Here is a 23260-nt window from a genome sequence, read left to right on the forward strand (position 1 = left end):
TGAACTCTTTCAGGGGATGAAACTATACGATGTCAACGAAACCATCTTTCTGGTGGCACAGAGCATGATATGGTATTGATTCACCAAGACGTTTAAATATTTCCTGGCATTCATACTTACAACAAATATTGGGAGAAATATTAGATTTTGAAAAAAACTTGCAAAGTAAAAACAGTGTATATAACATCATTAAATCCTTGTTATTCTAACTTCTTTTGTATTTAGAAAGAAAAAACACAACTCTGCTACAACTGGAAACTTCCTTAATTGATGAGACTTCTAGCATACACTGAATAGGAATTGAACTTAATCCTGGAAAAAAGGTTAATATTTGTTTCCTATAGAAACCCGGCTGCACATTGACAAATAAATACCAAGGTCCAATGTTTGCCCTAACAGTGTAAAGTTTGAGGCAGAGGGGCTATTATGTAATCTCAACGGTCGGTATGGGTCACCTCACTCATAGTGTATCTAAACCGAACATCATAACTGGGCGTTTATAATTTTGAAATGAAAGGTTGGGAAATGTGATGAAAATTACTTAACATTTTTTTTTTACAAAAAAATGACTTCTGACAATACCACATTTCCTATGTCAACGCTCAATTGCATTCATGCAACCGTTTCTGATTCCTGGTGGTTAAAATAATTTTGATGAGAAGACTTTTTAGATCTCGGAATTAAACATAAAAGGAGGTTATTTCCGATACGACAGCATCAACATCATCAATGCCTTTTACACATTTTTAACCAGGGAGAACAGAACAAAATGAAGCTCGAGGAGAGCAGTGAGAGTATAGACATTTCCTTTATCTTTTTCAAAGCAAATGCAGCATTGACAATTCCGTCTTTGCGAATTGCAGAGTTATCTTCTCTTGTGAGCAGGTATTGATTGTTACGTCATTGGTTTGTGTGAGAAAATTACACGTTTTCTCAAAAATTGATGACGTTACTCTCACAAACCAATGACGTTACAATCAATACCTGCTCACAAGAGAAGATAACTCTGCAATACGCAATGACGGAATAGTTAAAACACAAATGGCTAACTTCAAAAAATATTTAAAAAAAAACAATCTACAGTATGCATCATATTCAATGGTTATTACCTCGTTTACAGCACTTGAGCACATGTATCACAAGATTTGACAATAACATAGACAGTATAATTGGTACACATCATTTAAGTTTAAATTAATTAAAAGTCAATAAAGCCTCCAAAAACTCACTGTTGAACAACTACACACAATTTTGCAAAATTTTGCATGTCATGATCATTCATTGCACTCAAATCGAAAAGTGATAAAACTATGTTAAAAAGTGATGATATAGAACTACAATATGACAATGACAATATAATTATAATTGGTGAGATATTTTTTTTTATCAATTTGCATAACAAGATGATTGTGCATTCAAGTATTTTGTGAACATTTTCTAAACTGCATATCAAGAATGCTTAATGAATAATTCAATTCATCCTGAACTATTTAACCACTATCTTGAAAAGGAAATATTCTTGAGTATTTTTGAACCAACTAGTTAGTAAGTAAACTTTCTGCATTAAATAAAGACGTTTTAAATCTACATAAAATTCCCTAAACAAATCATTCATGTATGAATAGAAAGCTGAGGCATGTATTTAAAATTCCTTACACAATTTGATTCGTGTATGAAATGTGTAACACCACTAGCAAAAAATTAACATGTGATTTTTTTTGTAAAAGCAAAATTAAGATGAAATGGCCAATAGTAAGGATCTGGATAAGGCCGCCAGCAATGACAACTGTATAATTAATGCAAAATGTTCACTAAGTTAAATTTACCCCTTCACTCGCAAACCCATATCTGCCCAGTAATGAATTCACCCTTCCCAGGGAATCACTATGTAAATCATTCTGAAAACTAAATTTGTTATGGTGATAAATTAGCCCCAAATTATGGAAGGGTGTTAAAGGCAAATGTTAAACCTGGGACAAAAAAATCCTTGTATACCAATGAAACAAATGTGAATATATAAACTTTATTTATTGTACAACAATTACGAAACAAATTATTTACATTTTATATTGTTAGTGGTTGGGCAGGTGACCCTATACCCTGGAGGCCTTGCTGCACCACCCAACCACATAAGACCCCACACATGCTATAATTGGGGTGATTAATTTAAGTTGAATTATCTTGTTTCATAATTGTTGTAAAATATATATATTTTTTATATTTAAACCAATATGTTGCATCTAGTCGTATCCACAGCTACCTCTGGATTAATCACATGGACACAATTGAGGTTTTCAATATTGTTTTTAAGGATATGTAGAATTATGAGTATTTTTGTGTTTAGGCCATTGTTAAGAGAATGTTTGTTTTCAGTCTCCTGACTGACTCACTAATAACGTGAGCAGGTCAACTGCAAACAAAACAATGTTTTAAGGATGGCCTAATTACATGAGGATGATTATTAAAATCTCAGGACAGGCATACTTAATGTATTTATGTTTAATTACAATTATCATATATTCAAAATCTGTTGTTCCGTAACAGAACTTTGATGAAATAGGATGGAGTATAAAAAAAATAAAAAAAATATGTCTGCTTATATTATGCAGCAAGAAACTGAAATGCCCTAATCATCTGATAACCTAAACAACTTCCTGTACATTTTGTAGGTGTGGAGAAATTACAGATACTTGAAGACATACTCGCCCAATGTCATCGCTTACGACAACATATGTACAATACATTTCAAGTTTTGATCAGAAAGTGAATATATAAGAGTAGCTAACTTGTAACCTCAGCCAAGGTTTCAATTTTGCAACTTTCAACAAGGAAAACGGGATTGTAGTTGTATGCATGGCCTTCAATGGAAACCTATACACAGACCAGAGAGCTATATACACTTGTAGTACCTCCAACTATAATAGCACAGCAAGCAGGTCAAACATATTCACTATTGACATAGATATCTACCCTTTTTATACGTTGTAAGTATGCAACAAACACTTCCACAAGGAAAGTAAAAATAATAGCATCTATAATTAAAAGTCTTACGCAGTCTTGTATCACAGTCCGCAAGTAAATATGATTATATAAAGCTAACAGGGTATCGGTTTCCACTTAGACCCTGTGGGAGTCAAGGATTATATCTTCTGTTCCAGTAACTGGTTTGATCAACACTGGGAGGGGGAAAAGAACACGTTAATAATTAGTTTAACAGAATTGTTTGATGCGAAACATGTACATAAATATAAGTCTGACCTGGTTTTTGGTAGATTTATGTTTGTCATACTGTACCCCTGAAAATATTGCAATCAAATATTGGTATATAGCCCCCGAATCATATCAACAGAAAGGCCAATATCGTTAACAGATTTCAGCAATGTTTTATCCTTTACAGGATGGATGCAGCATGGTTTTTACCCAGTGGTTACAGGCAGAACAGGTTACAGCAGTCGGTTACAGATGCAGTGCCTACACTGGTGAATAACACGGAGAGAAGCTGTACTAGCATAAATACAGCATTCACAGGTCTACATCCACATAGCACGTGTTGGTTGTAAGTAAATACATACACTGTACCGCTATTTAGCAGGCATTCTGAACACGGAAATCAAGCTGTATTTTATACAGGCATCTTGGAACCAGAAGCAAGCTACGTCTGTAATGTAAATTTTAAAGCCATAATCAACCTACACCTCACCCGGCCGGCTCAGTGGCCATGGTCCTGGTACCGTATAAAACACAAAGGCAATCATGGTGCCATATTCAAGTTGTATCTCGAAACACTTACAGCAATCCTGGTTCTGTACCTTACAGACAATTGTGTTGTCAGAATCAAGTCTTTTCCTGAACGGTTAAAGCTATTGCGACCTGGTACGACATTTGCAGGCAATCCTGATACGAGAATCATGCTATATCTTGAAAAGTTACAGGAAACCTGACGGTTAGAGATCTTATGATGCTGATGCTAGAATCAAGCTTCATGTTGAATGATTACAGGAAAATCATGTTGCTTAGAGATGATACTGGTACTGCATTCAATTCAAGTCACAAGTCCTGGTGTTTACAGGCAATCTTGGTATCGATCAAGCTACCTCCTGAATGATCAAAGGAAAATTCTTACAGGAAATTCCCATGCAAATGCACGATCCTGGTGTCAGAATCAAGCTACATCTCAAATGGATACAGGAAATTCTTACAGGAAATTCTTACAGGAAATCCTGCTGCATAGGGACGATCCTAGAACCAGAATAAAGCTACATTAATTTCTTAATGTTTACAAGAAATTCCTATAGAAATCCTGGTGTTTACAGGCGATCTTGGTAACAATCAAACTATATTTTGAATGGTTACAGGAAACTCCAATTGGAAAACCTGGTGTTTACAGGCGATCCTGATGCCAGATCCAGCGCTTACAAGTGTGGTCAAAGTTGTGTGAGATCCACTGGTGTTGTAGGAGGTTATATCTCTCACTGCTGAGGAACAGTGGCTTGCCTCGCCTATAACACAAATGTACACTTATAACGTATAGCCGAGAACAAGGAAAGGTTAAGTTCAAATACTTCACAAGCTAGTATAGTCACAATTTGTGACAATCTGCATCAACTATATTTGATATAAAGGTGATTTTGGTGTTCAGTGTTTGTAATAATTAATACATCACAACATTTCATTGACAAACTATTTTAGGAATTTTTAGTTTGTTTTCATACCAAACAGTCAAATCCCATTGGTCAATTTTACCTTAATTTTTCCATATATTTTTTTATATGATATTACTAATGCCACATCTCTCGGAATTACTTGTTTTCCATGTCAGCAAAATATATTGCCAGTTAAAGCACTTTCAACAATTTTCTGGTATTTTCTTTTTCAAAGTTGTTAACATATATTTTTTCAAAACATTTAATTAAATTAATCATAATTTTTCACAGCATTAAAAATTAATTATAAGCAGATTTGAGAACCCATTAGGACATACTACTGACTTTCTTGAAGCAGGAGATTAAAAACCTGGTGGAACAATGGCATTATAATTACTGCAATATAGTAAACAGTTTATGTGATTTTTCTGTAAGATTCAAAAATATGATACCCAATCTACCTATTTGTCTCCCCTGGTCTAACTTACTTGAGGTCTCTGTCCTCCTCGCCATGTTCGTCCAGATAGACACATCCCCAGAGTGTGGCCCTCGGCCCGCGAATCACCACCACGACACTTGAGTTGACCAGCAGAAACATTGCTGTCCCCGCCCCACACTCAATGGAATGCTACAACATAGAGAAATATACACAATCAATAGGAAGAATATGGCACCAGTCCCCTTATAATGGTTAATACTGAAATTTGATCTCCTTAAAATAACTTTGTATACTACTTTAAGCCTAAAGGTTCTTTGTTTTTACCTCAGAGATTTTGAATACAGATTGTTGGAAAATGTATCACACAGACAATGTTTCTATGCCTACACCTTGCAATAATAGTGTCATGCAAAGATATAAAGTTAAATCCTTTTCTGTGAAACAATTTGAAGCTCTTGGTCCTTTGTAATCCATCATTTCAACTTTCAATATTATCAATGGTCAATAAGGAAGTGGAGCAAAACAAACCTGGCATAATTATGTCCAGAATCCTCTTTGCTTTTATGTCCAACTAAATTCATGAAGTATTATACTAGAGTTCAGCGATACAGAAGACAAGCCAGTATGGTGGATCTGTTGCCTAATTGTTTATGCTGAACAACCAGTTTGTCTGTTTTTAAATGTAACATTTTCGGGTATAAATCCTGGTGAACCTGCAAATGTTTATGCAGATCTTGAAAGGCTTTGTCAAGGCTTGCCTGAAAGCAGCATCAGATTACTAGGACCGACCTTATTTCATAAAGGAAAAACTCTGGTCCAACCGGTTCAACCATTTGGATCATGATAAAGGAAGCTGTCCCTGGTCTGTGTTATGAATATACTTACTCTCACACACTCGTAGATCCGTTGCTGTTGGCAACAGGCCTGACGGAAGCACAGGAAGTGGCCACAAACCATACAGAGGGCCGGGTCCTTGGGTACATTCGTACACATAGAACAGGTGGCGTTGTTGTAAGCCTGGAAGATCTTGTAGTAGTGACGCGGTAGAGCAATCAGCTGAGGCGGGTACCATGTTGGATTCCTCAACAACAGGCTCTGTAACAGGTAAAATTTATTACAGTTTTGCTAGTGAGATATTGAATTCTATAAATTTTATATAGAACTGGTATCTGTCGCTCTGTAATAGGTAAACTTTATTACAGTTTTGCTTGTGAGATATTGAATTCTATGAATTTTATATAAAACTGGTATCTGTTGCTCTGTAACAGGTAAAATTTATTACAGTTTTGCTTGTGAGATATTGAATTCTATGAATTTTATATAAAACTGGTATCTGTCGCTCTGTAACAGGTACATTTGATTACTGTTCAGATGTAGATGAAGCAATGGTAGAAAAAAATGGGGTGTTATGGTACATCATTTACCCTTTCACCACTGTATGGACTCATCCAGATCAATGCATGGTCGAGTCTACTAAAGTTACATAGGGTTGAAAGGGTTTATGCTACACAAACTATGGTACTTGCCTAACTACACAATTGACAATATTTTGTAACAAAATATCTACGAGATAATAGCAGAAAATTGTAAAATTGTGCTGAAAAGTCCATTCAAAAAGGCAAGCAACCCTGTTATCAAAAGCATGATAACATTAGAAGTTAATACGGCACCACCGGGATTTGAACCTTGGTCTTCGGACCGTTACACTATCGCTCTAACTGATCGAGCTACCAGGTCAACGGCAGAGTCCCGGCCGAACTGAGCTTCAGTTTAATCAAAGCAGAAGTAAAGGGGAGATTACTGTATATAGGGAAATACAGAGTGCAGCACATAGAAAAAAAAACCTTCACATGTAAATACCTTGGCATCACTGGGGTGACTGTTTATAAAGTTTGTCAAGTCCGTACACCATGCCCTCACGAGAGTTAAGGGTTCAGGTACTAGCCAATGAACGATGGAGGAACTGGTCACCTGACCCGGAGTTGTGATTGCCGTGCCAACTTTGTTAAGTCCAAGGAACTGACAGATCTCCTGGAATTCTGTTATGTTTGGCTACAGAGAATAAATAAATACAGAAATCAAATTTTTAACTGCAGCTGTTTGTGAATTAAGTTAAGTCTGCTGACATACACTTAAAAGTACATGTAGTTAAGATATAACCATTTCCATATCCTAACCCTAACTGACAGATCTTCTGGAATTCTGTTATGTTCGGCTAAAGAAAAAATATAGAAAACTGAATTTATTGCAGCTGTTCATGAATATGGGCAGATTGGTCGAGTGGCTAACACTCCTGCCTTCCACGCATGCATGCAGCCGGGGTTCAATCCCCGAAGTCGTCGTTCACACTGAATATTCAGAGAAAGTGTTTTTCTACTGCCCACACAAATCCAACAACCCAGGTGGAGCATTAAATGGTCTGGGGTGGATGTTGCAGTGTGTGCTGTAGCATTCAAGTGAGGTGGCACTATAAATGATACTGCTGGAAGCACAGTCTCACTACAAACAGAACACATTACATCTCTAGCACACACACAGGCATACACATGGGGAGATATTAATTAGCCAGGTGGGATAGGACTATCATAAAAACTTGAGTAATTTACACAGTTGTCATGTGTTAAAATTAAGCTTGAAGTTGGGGGTGGCTATAGATGTTTTCAGGAATTTTGTTTTATAAAGTTCGTCAAATTGCATGGTCTGTCATTTTGAAAAGACAGGATTTTCTCCGGATCGGTTTGTAAACAGAACCTGCAGACAGATGAACATTTAACTATTTATTTTTAATGAATATTTAACAAAAGATGCAAAATAGATATTTGTGTTGCTATATGAATTGATAAGGCAATTAACGTAAAGTTATTAGATTAACCGTCCTCTAACGGTAGATGCATATAAATTACGTTCTCAGCGGCTTACATTTAGCCAGCAAAGTTATAGGCCTATCATCTTCACAAGATAAAACAGTTTACAGATCTAATCCAAGGGAAACCATTTTTTTTTTATCACTGCTCAGCAATAGCTGGCATAATTCAGACTCAATTACAAACTAGTGCACTGTATGACGAAATATTAATGTTTCCAAGATTTCAACATCATGCTCTATATCCCCAGTGTTTTCAGTTTTATATTTGCTTACAGTTCTCTCCGGAAACTCCTGTTCAAAGATGTGATGTCGTACGAGAGCTGCGATCTTGAGGAATGGGAGACAGAAATCCTGGACAGCCATGTCCACGCAGTGAGGGGACCACACACTTTGACATATCTGTAATTAATTCATTGCAATTAAATTTTTAATTTAGGTTTAAACGGTTTATAATCATATTATTATTAGTTGCGTAATTTATATAAATTAATTACCCTATCCAAAGAAAGCAAGTCATTTCATGATCAGGTCTAACTTATATAGTGTTAACTCATTCAGCCCTGAAAACACATTTGAACTCTTCCAATTCAAAGGTTGGAATAGTTCATTATAACATTTCAGGAGTGAATGAGTTAACATTGTGATGTATTTTGTTTGATAATATTGTTCATGTACTTACTGCTGGTATTCCGATATCCTGCATATCAACGTCTTCGTACAGCCTGCTGACCTCTAACCTTGTAATCACATGACTTAACATCCCCTCCAGACTTTCAAACGATACCTGGCAGGGAGCAAAGTAACAAATTTTAATATTTAGATATTTTATTATTTTGCTTGTGGATTCAATATGATCACTCACTGGGGATAAGGGAGACCATTTTTTAATTTTGAAAATGTGTCAATTTTGAAATACCTTAGGGCTTTTCCAGACATAAAATATTTTTTTAATGTATTGGGGTAGGGGGGGGGGGGGGGGGGNGGGGGGGGGGGAGTCCGGAGGCACTTGAAGTAAAAATATATTGGTGATGGAGTCTGTTACGATAGTTAAATTATGAAATTATGGGTGGTAGGACATGGGTGACGGGGATGAAGACTGAAATAAAATTGTGGGTGGTTGAGTAAAAAGAAAGTGTCTCTTTGGCCCTTTTACATGCATTTCTGGAATAGCCCTTGCAATAATCACTTCAAAAAATCCCTTTTTTCATCTGTTTTGTTTTTCTCTTTCAACAAAATTGACATTTCACATTTCCTAATGAAATAAGTCTTTCAGCAAACTTCTAACTTGTGATTGGATAAATGAAGGAAAAGTCTTGTAGATAAGACTTACTCATCTATCAACAGACAGCATTGAATGTTGTGTGTCATAGGCAAAACTAGCTCAACAAGTCACAATTATCGATGACACATTTTAATGACGTCACAATTGAACATGTGCTAATCGGCACGAGGCTATCTCCCCCTAGGGGGTTACAAGCTAATCTTTCCCAGCTAAAACGGGAGACACCCGTGTGAAGGGTGGGAGAAATGTAAATCATATCTCATTATCAAATTTGTGTATTCAGCAAAATTTCGGCTAAAATGGGAGACACCCGTGTGAAGGGTGTGAAAAATATAAATCATATCTCATTATCAAATTTGTGTATTCAGCAAAATTTTATCTTTAAGATTGGAGAAATCAAGGATGTTGCAGAGAAGACTTAAACTAATGAGATTTGAATTTGATGTAATGTGTTGTAGGGAAGACTTAAAGCTGAGGAGGACTTTAATTTAAACGTTTTGTGTAGATCTGATCTGATCAGGGCCCCTTTCGTTCATTGCGATCCAAACGGTTTGACCAGTTGGACCAGAGATGTTCGTTTGTGAAATAAGGTCGGACCCAGTAATGTGATGCTGCCTTCAGGCGAGCCCTGACAAAGCCTTGCAAGGCCTGCATAAACATTTGCAGGTCTTCTTGGATTTATACCCGAGAAGGTTACATTTACAAACAGACAAACCAGTTGTTCCCTGGACTCAAATTTAATACCATTCCTGCATGTCAGGAGTACAAGATATATATCCAAGCGTTTTATTGTGGTACATCAACTATACTTTCTCACATTTATTTTAATTTTAATTATATAAACTATTCCTACTTAAGATAAACAGATTTTTTTTTAACTTTATAATAATTACAATCAATTGAAACTGAAAAGAGAATATAAAGCTTTGTGTTAACGAATTATTGTTCGTAAGAATGGATTTGAAATACGTGACTTTCCACTGTAAAAATTCCAGCTCTGCTGATATACCTTGCGGCCTTTCTTTCTCCACGCCTCTCGCTCGTCCATGGTGAACTTACAGCTGGTACAGGCCAGGGCTTGTACGAATACCACGTTATACAGCATCTTGGTCAGCACAATGAAATGTTCTGTACAACAGATCACAAACAAAGTTACAGCGCAGGAGTTCACTATGGTCAGTTTGAACATTTTTTTATTTAACCAACAATCATAATATTCAATATCTTAGTGTTGTATTTAATAATTATAATCCTGTGTGTAGCATAACTAGCTGAACTTTAAACTCCTTATAAAACTCCTTCCCAAGTACTTTTAACAATCTATACAACATTAACTATTCATGAGCAAATACCACATATTTTACATGTATAATTAGGCATGTGCAATGATTCAATTCAACTTTCCCATATCAAAACTAGCATTTGTTATTTTCAGACTCATTTTCCACAGTTGTCTTCAAGTTTAACCCTGTGGCTGATCACCTATCCCGTCATCAGATGTGCCTTCCTGCACTGTCTACCCTTGAACCAGTCTACATGTCAATCAAGGCGTGGTTTTCATAAGATTATAGGATACAACCTCAATTGAACTTTTGACCAAAGTGTTGTTTTTTATTGATTTCTAATTATTTACAATACATAGATGTTTCTTTACTTCTTCATTAATCCTAATTATCAGCCTGTTTTGTAGCATAGGCCCTAAAGCTTGCGTTGTCTTAGAAAAGGGGGTGAAAATTGACACCGGACCAAATCTTCCTTAATTTAACCCTAGTGGCATATTCACTGTCTTTTAACCCGTTGCCCCTTTGAATTTCCGACTGTTAATACTTTTTCTTCAAAATTGTGCAATTTCACTCAGAAACATTTCCAGGGGTTTATATGAAGAAAGGGCATATTTAGTGGTGTATTTCATACTGTACAACTCATTATAACCGGTACTTAAGAAGATAATGGCTCGGGTAGTGCAGTAAATAGCGCACTAGCCTTTCATCAAGGCGGCAAGGGAATTATTCCCTAAATGGACGTAAAAAGGATTGGGTCACCTGTCTGACCACGTGGGTATTTTCCTTTTAATCCAGTTTCCCGCCATTAAGACCACCCACTCTAACACCCAGGGCCAACAAGAGTGATTGATATAAGCTGACATAACTTCTTATAAATAAGTTTATATTTAATGTTCCTAAGTACAAGTCAAACTTACCTTTCTCTATTGTTGCGGGCAGGGTGAGAATGAGCTGTATAAGGAGGGCAGAGCAGTCCTTCAGTATCACTGGTACTTCCTTGTTATACGGCCGTACACTACAACAAAATCATTCTTGGGTGAACGAGAGTTGATTGCAAAGTAGCCAGCAGTCATATGATAAGGCCAAAAATATAATTCGTGTGTTTCAGGCAAAATGCCTGGAAAAAAATAGAGTAGGTCAGTAGGCAAATAGGGGGCTGCCGTGGCCAAGTGGTTGAGGTGTCTGACATTCTGCTACCACTAGCCCTCTACCACTGGGTCGTGGGTTCGAGACCTACGTGGGGCAGTCGCCAGGTACTGGTCGCAGCTCAGTGGTTTTTCTCCAGGAACTCAGGCTTTCCTCCACCACCAAAACCTGGGACGTACTTAAATGACCATAGCTGTTAATAGGACCAAAAAGTAGGAAAACAATTGTTTTTATTTTGTGTCTTTTTATATTAATGGATCAATATTATGCTTTATATCAAATTTTACAATGCATTTTCATACATTACAATGGCTATTAATTTGTCAAGAATAGGGTCCGACTCCCAGAACAGGAATAAAGTGAAAACAGATTTTTCAGGGTCGGCAGGAAAATCTAGGGTAGGTATGGACACCTTAAACACACATTTTGTTTGGCCTAATCTAACAAATTTCTTGATGAACAAACATGAATTTTGCAGATAATCACCAGTGTTAATTATCTTAAATATTTAAAAAAGAATGAACACTTTAATACTGCCCTTAATTCACGGGACACATGTGGGTTTTTTTCACCAGCATCTTGTCTAATTAAGGTCATCGAGTGGTTAATGATCCGTGTCTATGAATATTTGATCAAACATTTTAAACTGACCATCATTCAGATGTATTACTGGTCAAATACCGAAGGGAAAACAATCTCTGTATATAGGTAATGATCTCTGTGATTGGTGGACAGAGGTTAGGTTTGAGTTTTTGCGGTCAGTAATTATTTACCTGCTGGACTCCCCTTCAGAGCAGGTGACTCCTGTGATGTGTGACCAGAGGTCAGTGTAGGGTTTGGTGGTCAGTATTTTGCTGTGCATACTCAGGACATGGGTCAGGGGCACTGCAAAAAAAGGAAACAAAAAGAAACAAATAATATCATTTTGGTAAGTTCATCTTTAAACAGGCATGATATTATAACAATAACTGTAAAATAACTTTAATCCTTGTGACAGCTCTTACTGAAGTAATTGCTTAGCTTGCCTAGAGAGATACAGTTGTTGAATCCCTCAACGTTACACGATGTGCGGTGTGCGCACACGATGAAAGACTGCGATAATAGCATGTGCACAACTGTGTGATAGCTATCGCACAGTTGTGCAGTAGGCATCATGGCTAATATATATCAAGGATTGGCCGGTGAATAAATATGACTTTGTATTTAAACTTACATCTTTCCTCCCTTAAGTATGTTGACATATAAATTACATATTTATCTATTTATCTGACATGCAGTAATGGACACGTCGCATACTAAAATTGTTTTTTAATGGCCTTTATCATGCGTATTGTAGATATACCACCATAAGTTAAATAATATACAAGATAAACATTTAGCGTCTTTGTAGAAACTGAGTTTGCAGGATTGACCAAATCCTGACTACCACCATGCTTAATTTACCTGGCTGATTTTACGGAGCACTACTTACAGAAGCTTTGTTTCCGTCCCACTGATGTTGCTGGACATAGTTCCCCACCTCGTTGTAACAGTTCTATCTCCAAATTAGATCTAAAGTAAAAGAAGTGTCCAATGCATATACTTATGTACAATTTTTTGGCAGTGGGACAGGGATCCTTAAACTGAAATAATAGTCTGAATAAGAAATATTTGAATCACATTCTATTCCTCTTCAAATTGTCAAAAAAGACATCTAAAAATGTGCGTGAAGTCCAACCAGTAGTAACACTTTTCCTTCACAAAATGCTCATTATTTTCTACATCATGTTTCATTTCGATCTGTGGTATCTTATCTCTCTACATGTAAAATGTACAATTAAGCAAAAATATGAAATAGATAGTACCCATTTTCAATAATTTGTAATTTGTTCAAAATGGTTTGTAATAATATCAAAAAGCAAACTTCTGGATGTGGGTTACATTCCTGTTATATTTGCAAGTTGTTTATATATCAGAATGAATCAACTGCAGAAGTTTGTGATCAAGTTGCAGCTTACACATAGTACACAAAAATAATCATAATGTTACTGTGAAATCACAATTTTTTGTGATAATTTTAATTTCGTTGATTTCGTGAGTAATCTTCATCCACGAAAAGCCATTATCCATTTGAGAGGGTACTCATAATCCACAAATTCATGTACACACAAAATGGTGTTTAGATAGAGAACTACAAAATTTGGGCCCCACGAAAAATATCTGATTTCACAGTATACTATGATTGTGTTACATGGATGAAAATGTTACCTGGCAACAGAACACACAAAGAGTAGGACACTCTCTGATGACTGGGATGTGGTGTAGGTTTTGTACACGCTGTACGTCACGTTGGTCAGATCCTCCATAACACTGCCCATGGTCTTGGTCAGTGTAGATGACCGCTACAAAAGGAGATTTCATTTTTTTATCAGTGATATTTTATATTTTATTCTTTTATATTTGTTTCCAGGTAGGGAGAGGGAAGGATTTAACACCCTGAAGCTTCGGACAGATTTAAACGTAGATCATTATCGATTCAAGATTAACTCTAAACTAACCGGCGTGATGGGTCTTCGTATCATCATCTCAGCGATGTCCTTGACCATCTGTGTTAGGACTGGACTGACCGGCTTCACCAGCGTGTACTTGCTCTCCTCTGGGATGATGGGGATGACCGAGTTTGCTAGTTGGCGACAGAGTGGACACCAGTACTCTCCCTTGCTGACCAGTAAGTTTTGGTTTACCTCTTGGGTCTTTAGATGAAAAACAACAATTTAGAGCTACTTAAATAAGATTCCTTAGTTTGGAAATATTTAATACCAAAATTGTTCTTTATACTACACAAACAATTTACGTAACGAGTAACGAGTCACAACGTTTCAAGACAAAGGGACCAGTCAGTCTTGAAACATCACAACACGTTTAATTTAACACATGTACATTGTTTGTGAATAATGTAAAACTTTGATGTATCAATTTAGGGTCATTATAAAGAGGCAAAGTATTGCATATAATCCATAGTTCCCTGTCTCTGCATAAACATTAGAGTGAAAAATAAATAAAGGGCCATAACTCTATATAAACTGACAGGCATAAGTCCTGGACCGCATTAGTTTATCTCGGTCCAAACGGATCAAAAGGTTGGACCAGAGTATACGTAGTTCCTTTATGAAATAAGGTTGGACATAGTAATCTGATGCTGCTTTTAGGCGAGCCTTGACAAATTAAAGCCTTGAAAGGCCTGCATAAACATTTGCAGATTTATACCCAAAAATGTTGTCTCTAAAAACAGAAAAATTGGCTGAAATCAATACGCGCAATGGGCCCTGATTTCAGTGTGTTCTGCCATCCCAAGAGGTATTTTCATACAACATTTGATTTAGAATTTGTAGGTGACATCAAGTATATGAGATATAGCCCAGACAAGTAAAGCACAATGAACAAGTTGTCCTAGTTGTCTACATAGCCACACATGAGACCTGGCCCCGTATTCATTAAACTGTTCTTTTGCTTCAATAACATAAATTCTGTGCTCAACCAACTTTCTTACACCTTGCTTAAATCATGTGATATTGTCAACAAGGCATCACAAGTGATATATATCCCCTTGAATTCACACATTGTGTGACAAAGGTATGAGGAAATGAAAAGAAAATTCAACGATGTATCAGTATCTGCTCTAGCGACTGCATTCTTCAATGGATAATAGATTGTTATTCTGTTGAGGAATGAAGTCAATAGAGCATTGACAATGATTTTCTAAAAATAGTAAAAGTGACCTTGACCTTTAACGCAGTAACCTGAAACACAAACTTGTTCAAGGTATACCAAACACTTGTATCAAGTTTCATGAAATACCATTGAGGAATGAAGTCGCTAGAGCAATGACAAGGAGTGGAACATATGTACCTACGTACATGTGGAATCCTACGCCGTTTTCGTTTAAATGGCCAAACCGGTCAGACCATAGTTATGCTCAGAGCTAGGGCAACCCTATAATCCCATAATTAAAGATTGTGAATATGTTGAATATCTTAAAATACTGTTACAAAATTTTGTACCACTTTTATCTGACCGCTTGAGAGTTGATGACAAAACTGACCGTTAACGATGCCACATAGGAGCTGTGGCAGTCCAGGTGGAGGTAGTGGCCACAGGTTTGCACCACCACACCGCCCTCCCAGCCTATGTTCACGGACATCTGACATGATGTCTACAACAAACAACAACTTATCAACATTTTCATTAAAAGTTTCATTGAACTAGAGATAACAAGGATATTCATAAATTAAAGGGTAAGGGAATAAATGAAGGCAAAAATTGCCAAAGATTTAAATATCCATGTGGAATTTCAGTGAAATTTTCATACATTGTAGTAATTTTAGCAGTCAAATAAAGCATTAAAAAATTGAATATGGGTTTTTAATTGCACATTGTCATAAGATTTTAAAATGTCAGAAAAAGAAAATCACGATCATATCAATTGCAATATTTTTTTCTTAATTATTCCACAGCAATATTTTTTAAGTACATTGTACAAAAATGTGAAAAAAAAAATGTGTTGAAGATTTTCTTTTTTCTCAGTTAAATGATAAACAATATATGATGTTCTTGTATTCCTTTTCAGTTAAGATTGTAGCTCACCTCTTCAAAGTGTTCAAACAAGGCCTTCAGTTGTCTTTTCTGCGTCAACTCACAAGAAATAGGTGTGGTTATCAACTTTTCTCCTTCGACAGGTAGTTGGATAGGGTCCTCTGTCTGTAGTCTGTGACCCAACACTATAATCAACGGGCAAATTATAAGACTTTATACCATCGTCAACAGTCACTGAATTTATTAACAAGCAAAATATAGACAGCAACATCTCAATATACTTTCCTGTTTTTCATTTTCTACTTTGCTTTACAACTGCCCATATTTCATGTACTTGAACACTCAAAGATTATTAATTAATTAAAAGTTGAAGTAGACTAAACGCCTGATGAGTTACATAAAATGTCCTACTTGAATCAGTGACGCACAGCTAAAAATAGAATTTACAGTTGTTTATCCCGAAATAATACTTATTTATGTCTTGCTTTTGTTTTAGAAGTTCTTCCAGAATCTTTTAAGAAACTAATAACATTTTTTTCTTTCTCTTTTTCTTCTGCTGCATTGAATGAAACACTTTATTAAGTCAAAAGTACAAAATTAAAATTAAACATTATCAAGGATAGTTTAGATGGTTTTGTAACCAGGAACTCTTTTTCAAAGGAGAGACATGTCAAAATTAGGTAGCATACACCTTTAAGTGATATGACTGTTTTATGATGGCACATCCTCGATACTCCAGAAGTTACACTCACTTTCGCTCTCTGCAACCCTAGAATATGTCATGGTAAAATTGAAGACCAGAAGACTAGTTAAATCCTTTGATGTACATCAAAAATCACATGGCCATATAAACGATAAAAATTGACTGGATTTGAAGTCGAGTGTCACTCCGCTGTAATATTCAAAGGACAGGAAGCAGCCAAGTGATTGGTTTTTACCTGAGACCAAACAAATAGCTAGCGATGTGGCTTCAATTTTGCTATGACATATTCCCGGGGTGCACGGAGAGAGAAAGAGCATAACCGCTGGAGTATCGAGAATGATTATTATTGTTATCTTTACATTCTTAACCGCCGAGGATGATTATTATTGTTATCTTTACATTCTTAACTGCCCAACAACACAAAAGAGGTCATTAGGGCCAATACAATTTGAGGATGATGAACGCAGGTTGTGGAGGTACTGACCACTGGAGGCTTGGACTAACACCACCAGACCGATGGGTTTGTCTGCAGTGGACGGTGAACTATGACCGCAGATCACACAGTCAAACTCCTTCTCATCCAGGACCTGTCTTGTGTCAGGTTTCTCTGTCGTCGTACTACTGTTGTCATCTGGCAATAAAAAATAGATTGATTGATGATTCAAATGTGATGGACTCATAATTGTAAGAAAATTTATTACACAAGGGCTTCTATGCAGAAGAAGGGATTGTTGTGAGGACAGTGTTCCACTCCATAAACACAGAATAATGCCTGCCGTTTTAAGGATTCAAAAGAAAGTGTTTATGTCTAGCTTCAAAAAGTTTGTTTGGCCTAATAATGTCTATTGTACACTGTAAGCCCATCATTTATCAGTAGCATCAAGTTCATTTAGGAAATAATCCATGTATGTGCTTGTATTATGGTGAAACAACAAGAGAGAGAACATTTTGGAAAACATCATTAATATGAAGGTTGCTTGCCTCACAAGATTTTACAGTCCAAGAGTGTGTTAGTGGTATGACCCCACTCTAGGGAGATAAGACATTACCAGGTATGACATGATACATAATCTGAATTGTAAGTGATTTATCATCTCATAGTGTTTACCTGGCAAATCTGTATCAAAGTTTTGTTCCATAAAAGCTTTCTGTTTGGAGGCAAACTGTGCCATCAATTTCTCCTGGCGATCTTTGGCCTTCTTCTTTCTACAACGACAAATCAGTAAACGGTGAGTCATATAACACAAATAATATACTCGTCAACTACCCCAAGGCTAAGTATAGTTTTCATGATAGGGCCTATTGTGAAAGTGGAGACAAAGTCATCCTTGATGCTCCAAGGGTTACACTCACTTTCGTTCGCTGCACCTCTGGAATATGACATAGCCAAATTGAAAGCTCAGTACTGTGCGTCACCTTGTTGATAAGACAAGAAGACTGTAATTTGATCATTTAATGTAAATTAAAAGAATATCGCAGTCACGTGACAGTAAAATCTACTGGCTTTAAAGTCGGGCGTCGCTCCTCTGTAATCTTCAAAGGACAAGTATCAGCCTAGTGATTTGTTGGGTTATTTTATATGAGACCAATACAATAGCTATAGCTGTGTACCTTCAAATACACTTTGATATATTCTAGAGGTGAAGAGAGCGGTGGTGAGCATAACCTCATGAGTATCGAGGATGAGATACGTATACAGATACTGTCAGATATATTATTTATGAATGAAAGTAATTTGTTTAAATACTTGTTGGATTCCTGAAATTTCATCAAGACATTTTCAATATGTATACACATTTGAAATGGGAATTTTGGATCAAATAAGGGTAAAATTGAACGAAATATGGGAATTTTTTATATGACAAATCCTGGGCCCGTATTCATGAAATCGTTCTCATGCTCAAGCATGGATTCTGTGTTTAAACTAGGTTTCTTGTTACTCACTTCAATCATGACAAACAATCAAAAAGTCAATTGTACACATTGAAACAGTATTCTGCTTTAAGTTTTTTCTTTTTTTCCCCAAAAATTATTGACAAAGTAAGATTATTTTCATAATTAATGACAGGAACAAGAATTGAGGCTTGAGCATGAGAATGGTTTCATGAATAAAGGCCCTGAACTGGTCATGAAATCGGATCTTCCACCTCACATGACAAAGTACTAGATTTCAGGGTTACTCAAGGATCGGTGTTAGGACCACGAAAATATTGCATGAACTCCAAACCGATTGGAGGGATTTGTCATCGCCATAGCTTTCGCTATCATTGCTATGCTGATGACACACAAATTTACATGGTCATCAAACCACAGGACAGTTGGAATACCGTCTCAGAAAGTCTGGAATCTTGTCTAACAGATATCAGTATCTGGATGAACGCCAACATGCTTAAATTTAATCAGAAAAAGACAGAACTAATCGTCTTTTCCCCAAAGTGTCAGCAAACAATGACTCTCCAGCTCAAGGTTGGTGCCAGAACTATTGAGACTGTTCCAGCTGTTAAACCCCTAGGGGTATACTTTGATAGTTCACTGAACATGGAGAAACAAGTCAACGCTATTGCCAAATCCTGTTACTACCAGATCAGGAACATCGGCTGTATTCGCCAGTTTTTAACTGCAGATGTATGCAAGATTTTGGTGCATTCACTTGTTACCTCTCGGTTGGATTATGGTAACGCACTGCTCTGTGGTATATCTGACAAACTAACTAGTCGTCTGCAGAGGGTCCAGAACACTGCAGCACGGCTAGTTACTCGTACTCGAAAGAGAGAGCACATCACACCTGTGCTTTATTTGTTGCACTGGTTACCTGTACGATACAGGTCACAGTACAAAATTCTGGTGTACACATACATGGCACTGAATGTAGGTACTGAGGAGCTTGTTACCCAGTATCAGCCGTCATGATCACTGCGGTCGGAGTCAGAATCTTTGTTGTGTGTCCCAAAATCTTGTATTGTGACCTACGGAAACAGATGCTTTGGGAGGGTTTCGGTTACGTTGTGGAATAGCTTACCATCTGCTATTAGAAAGTCAAATACCCTGGCCAAGTTCAAGAGGGACATCAAAACTCACCTCTTCATGTCTGCATTTCAGAATCTTTGCAAAGACGTTATGTAAATACCACCTTTTATTTGTTCAATTATGTGCACATTGCTTGCTTAAATGTATAAAAGTGATTGTAAGCCTTTGTTTTTTTGTTTTCACAATTATAACCATTAGTATTATCCATATGTTGTAAAGCGCTTTGGAGTAATTTTACAAATTATATAGGGCACTATATAAATGTTGTATATTTTTATATTATTATTATGAGCAATTGTCAGCAGCTCACACCTAAAAAGCTGGATTAACAGTATTTCCTTTGACCTCCTCCCAAACCCAGAAAGATTCACTCACCTGTCCTCTTTCTTGCCAGACCTCTGTTTACCATCCTCCTCAGATTTCGGGCCTAGCTGTTGGTACGTTTCCTCAATCAACTTTGCACAGTTAGAACTTTGTTGTGACATTTTGTCTAGTAAGCATGTGATGAAATGTGAGCCGTCCCCAACACGTGACAATGAAGGAAGTCTTTTACACATTGACAGCGGTACATAGGAACCAGCCTTGCCCGAAAGCTTACAATGCAGTTTCATTAAAAGAGAAATTAAACTCTCGTTGATAGGGATTGGAACAGGTGGAGCTGTCTCTGTAGATACACCTTTACTTTCGTATTTTGGTTTGTCGTTTGTTTTGGCACCGGAGTGACTAGAGAGAGAGTGGATTGGCATGACCGGAAACGTTCCCTCGCTTGACATGGGAACCAGAGCAGGATGGCTGGGAATGTGGCCGGAGTGGGCCGCAGTTATCGGGCCTCCTGAACCTGTTGTAACAAAATACATACATTTGTATTTTATAATAATTAAAACGTTTTCTGTACTGTATTTCTCTTTACCTTAAATCCAATGTGTAAATGTGTCAACTCATTCACCCCTGAAATGTCATAATGAACTATTCCAACCTTTGAATTGGAAGAGTTCAAATGTGTCTTCAGGGGTGAATGAGTTAATAAAGTATTATGATATTAACACAAATTCATGTAACACATTCATACATACAATACTCTTGTCAACATATACAGGCCTTGTACAGGAAAGTGATCTTGATATATATATTCAAGGCTTTTAGGGCCTGTTAAAGGCATTTTTCAGTAAAACTAAGGCAAAATCTCCTGCCATGTGCAAATTCTTAAAATACAGAGATCTGGATGTGTTATCTAAACGCACCTTCTAGATACCAAGCAACCTAATTATAACACTGATTGATTATCTGAAAATCTAGAAATTCAATCTGGTAACAAATATTTCATGTTCTTGTATTCAAAAAAGGGGCTTTAAGGTATTTTCATCAATTTTTAGGGCTTTTAAAGGCCAACCCTTTGTTTAAAGGGCCTTTCCGGGGCCTGTATGATGATCGATCCCCGATATAATTGATCCATATCTGTTAATGGTCAGCTGTTACATCACATGTAGATCATGAGTATGTTGTTGATAACTTTACTGTGTACAGTACAGTGGAAAGCTTGTTAGATCATGAGACATAACATATCTAACTTTCAAGAGTTAATTAAATATGATTACTTATTATATGCATGAACATTTCTCGCCATCACATTGGTCGGATCCTATACACGTGACCAGTCTTCAAAAACTCATGTAGACTGGTTATCCGGTGAATATCGATTTCTAAATATAGCCTGTATGGAAATTCCTCGGAACCTGTTGTAGCGCATGCGCAGTTAGACTGGAACGCGATCTGTCAGACGACATTAGAAGATGGCTGCTGGCAAACGTTTCTCCTCCGTTACATTAGAAAATTACCGAAACTATTCGAGGATAAAGATGCTGATAATGTAAAAAAGGCCATTGAACATGCAGTGCATGTCCTCCATGCTTATCTTAAGAAAAGGAATCTAGACGATACCTTCGAAAGCTACAATGATGAACTGTTGTATTCAAACCTGGTTAAATTTTACACGGAGGCTCGCGTACAAAAATCAGAACCTTTAGTTTTGTTTTGTTTTGTTTAATTTTATTGTTGAAGTATATAATAAAACAGTTATGGGCTTTTGTGCTGGTAAATATGATGTGATATGATCCTGAAAGAGTGATATTAACCTCGGCTTCGCCTCAATATCACTCTTTCAGGTTCCTATCACATCATATTCATCAGCACAAAAGTCCATAATTGTATATTAAACACAAACTGCACCACGACAAACTGCACGATGACCCAAACACAAATTGCACGATTCCTTACTCAAAACAGTGCTTGGTGCCATCTGGAACATCTCCTCGAGACTAGAGTTCATGAGGTCAACATCAGCGGGGAAGGTGAAGTTGTCACCCGGCTCGAGGCTGAGGACTGAGACATGCACCTCCTTAATAGTATCACAAGCATTTTGAAGTAAATTGGTGGAAGAAAACCAGTCCTTGTAATCTCCGTTAGGGGCACAGCCTCGAAATGTTTTGGTCTGAAACAGAGACAAATGACATCAATGACCATTAGTACAGCGGTTTTGCTGTTTTTAGAAATGGTGGTAGTTTACAGAGATATAATTTTTCCTTAAGGATCCCTGTTCCACTACACTGAAGCTGTTATTATATGCAGCAACCTCCGCTTAACTTCAGTTTGGATATTATTGTAGAACAGTTTGGCCAGGGCCAGGACACTTCCCTTCACCAGGTTGCTTAATCGGTTAAAGCGATAGTTTAGCAGCCTGAAGTTGAGGGTTCGAACCCGAGTCTAGCGTGTTGTGTTTGTTTAGCACTTACAACAACAGCGTTTGTGATTAAATTTAGTTTTTTTTATCTTTATAATTTCTCATAAAAGTCATGAAAGGTATGGTTTTCTTTTCAGAAATGATTTATTTTAAATGATTTATTTAAAATGATTTATTAAAGCCATATTCATGCCAGAAAAAAACAATATGCCATTTAAGATATTGCTTTAATGGGCTTGCAAAATTATAGATAAAAGTTGTGAAATCTTGAGCAACATTTTTTTATTCTATGAATTAATTGAAATCCACAGGTATACAAAATGTGATATTACTATCATAATGAAAAGATTTAAAACATTAAAATGAATTTGAATTATATAAGTATATACATAACATCATGATGAACTATTTTTTACTCTTCACTGAAATGAAAGCCCTAGGTTTCCAAAATTGCCTTTTAATTAATTGCAAACAATTTCAATACAGAAACACTTAAATGAAATGAAATCAATAAGTAAACAAATTAGATATTACTATCATAATAATTAGACGTTAAAACATT

The 23260-nt window shown here is 36.6% G+C and overlaps 1 protein-coding gene across 1 annotated transcript in view; it reads right to left on the minus strand.

Annotated features, from left to right (window-relative positions):
* Nucleotides 1–953: 953 nt before the first annotated feature.
* The window catches only part of LOC110450371 (E3 ubiquitin-protein ligase UBR3-like), a 39813-nt gene continuing 17506 nt past the window's right edge, over nt 954–23260 (minus strand). Inside the window, exons 20-37 of the mRNA XM_021497852.1 lie at nt 22236–22449; nt 20337–20799; nt 18043–18140; nt 17419–17565; nt 16283–16416; nt 15741–15851; nt 14197–14391; nt 13907–14040; nt 13131–13210; nt 12433–12544; nt 11431–11528; nt 10240–10358; nt 8628–8732; nt 8222–8347; nt 6943–7134; nt 5968–6177; nt 5132–5271; nt 954–4499 (exon numbers count right to left, since the gene is read on the minus strand). Coding sequence (XP_021353527.1) covers nt 4382–4499; nt 5132–5271; nt 5968–6177; nt 6943–7134; nt 8222–8347; nt 8628–8732; nt 10240–10358; nt 11431–11528; nt 12433–12544; nt 13131–13210; nt 13907–14040; nt 14197–14391; nt 15741–15851; nt 16283–16416; nt 17419–17565; nt 18043–18140; nt 20337–20799; nt 22236–22449 — 2796 coding nt within the window. The 3' untranslated portion in view covers nt 954–4381. The remainder of the gene's footprint in view (nt 4500–5131; nt 5272–5967; nt 6178–6942; nt 7135–8221; nt 8348–8627; nt 8733–10239; nt 10359–11430; nt 11529–12432; nt 12545–13130; nt 13211–13906; nt 14041–14196; nt 14392–15740; nt 15852–16282; nt 16417–17418; nt 17566–18042; nt 18141–20336; nt 20800–22235; nt 22450–23260) is intronic.

This window comes from Mizuhopecten yessoensis, unplaced genomic scaffold, assembly GCF_002113885.1.
Source record: "Mizuhopecten yessoensis strain PY_sf001 unplaced genomic scaffold, ASM211388v2 scaffold5193, whole genome shotgun sequence".
In the NCBI taxonomy this organism is placed as follows: domain Eukaryota; kingdom Metazoa; phylum Mollusca; class Bivalvia; order Pectinida; family Pectinidae; genus Mizuhopecten; species Mizuhopecten yessoensis.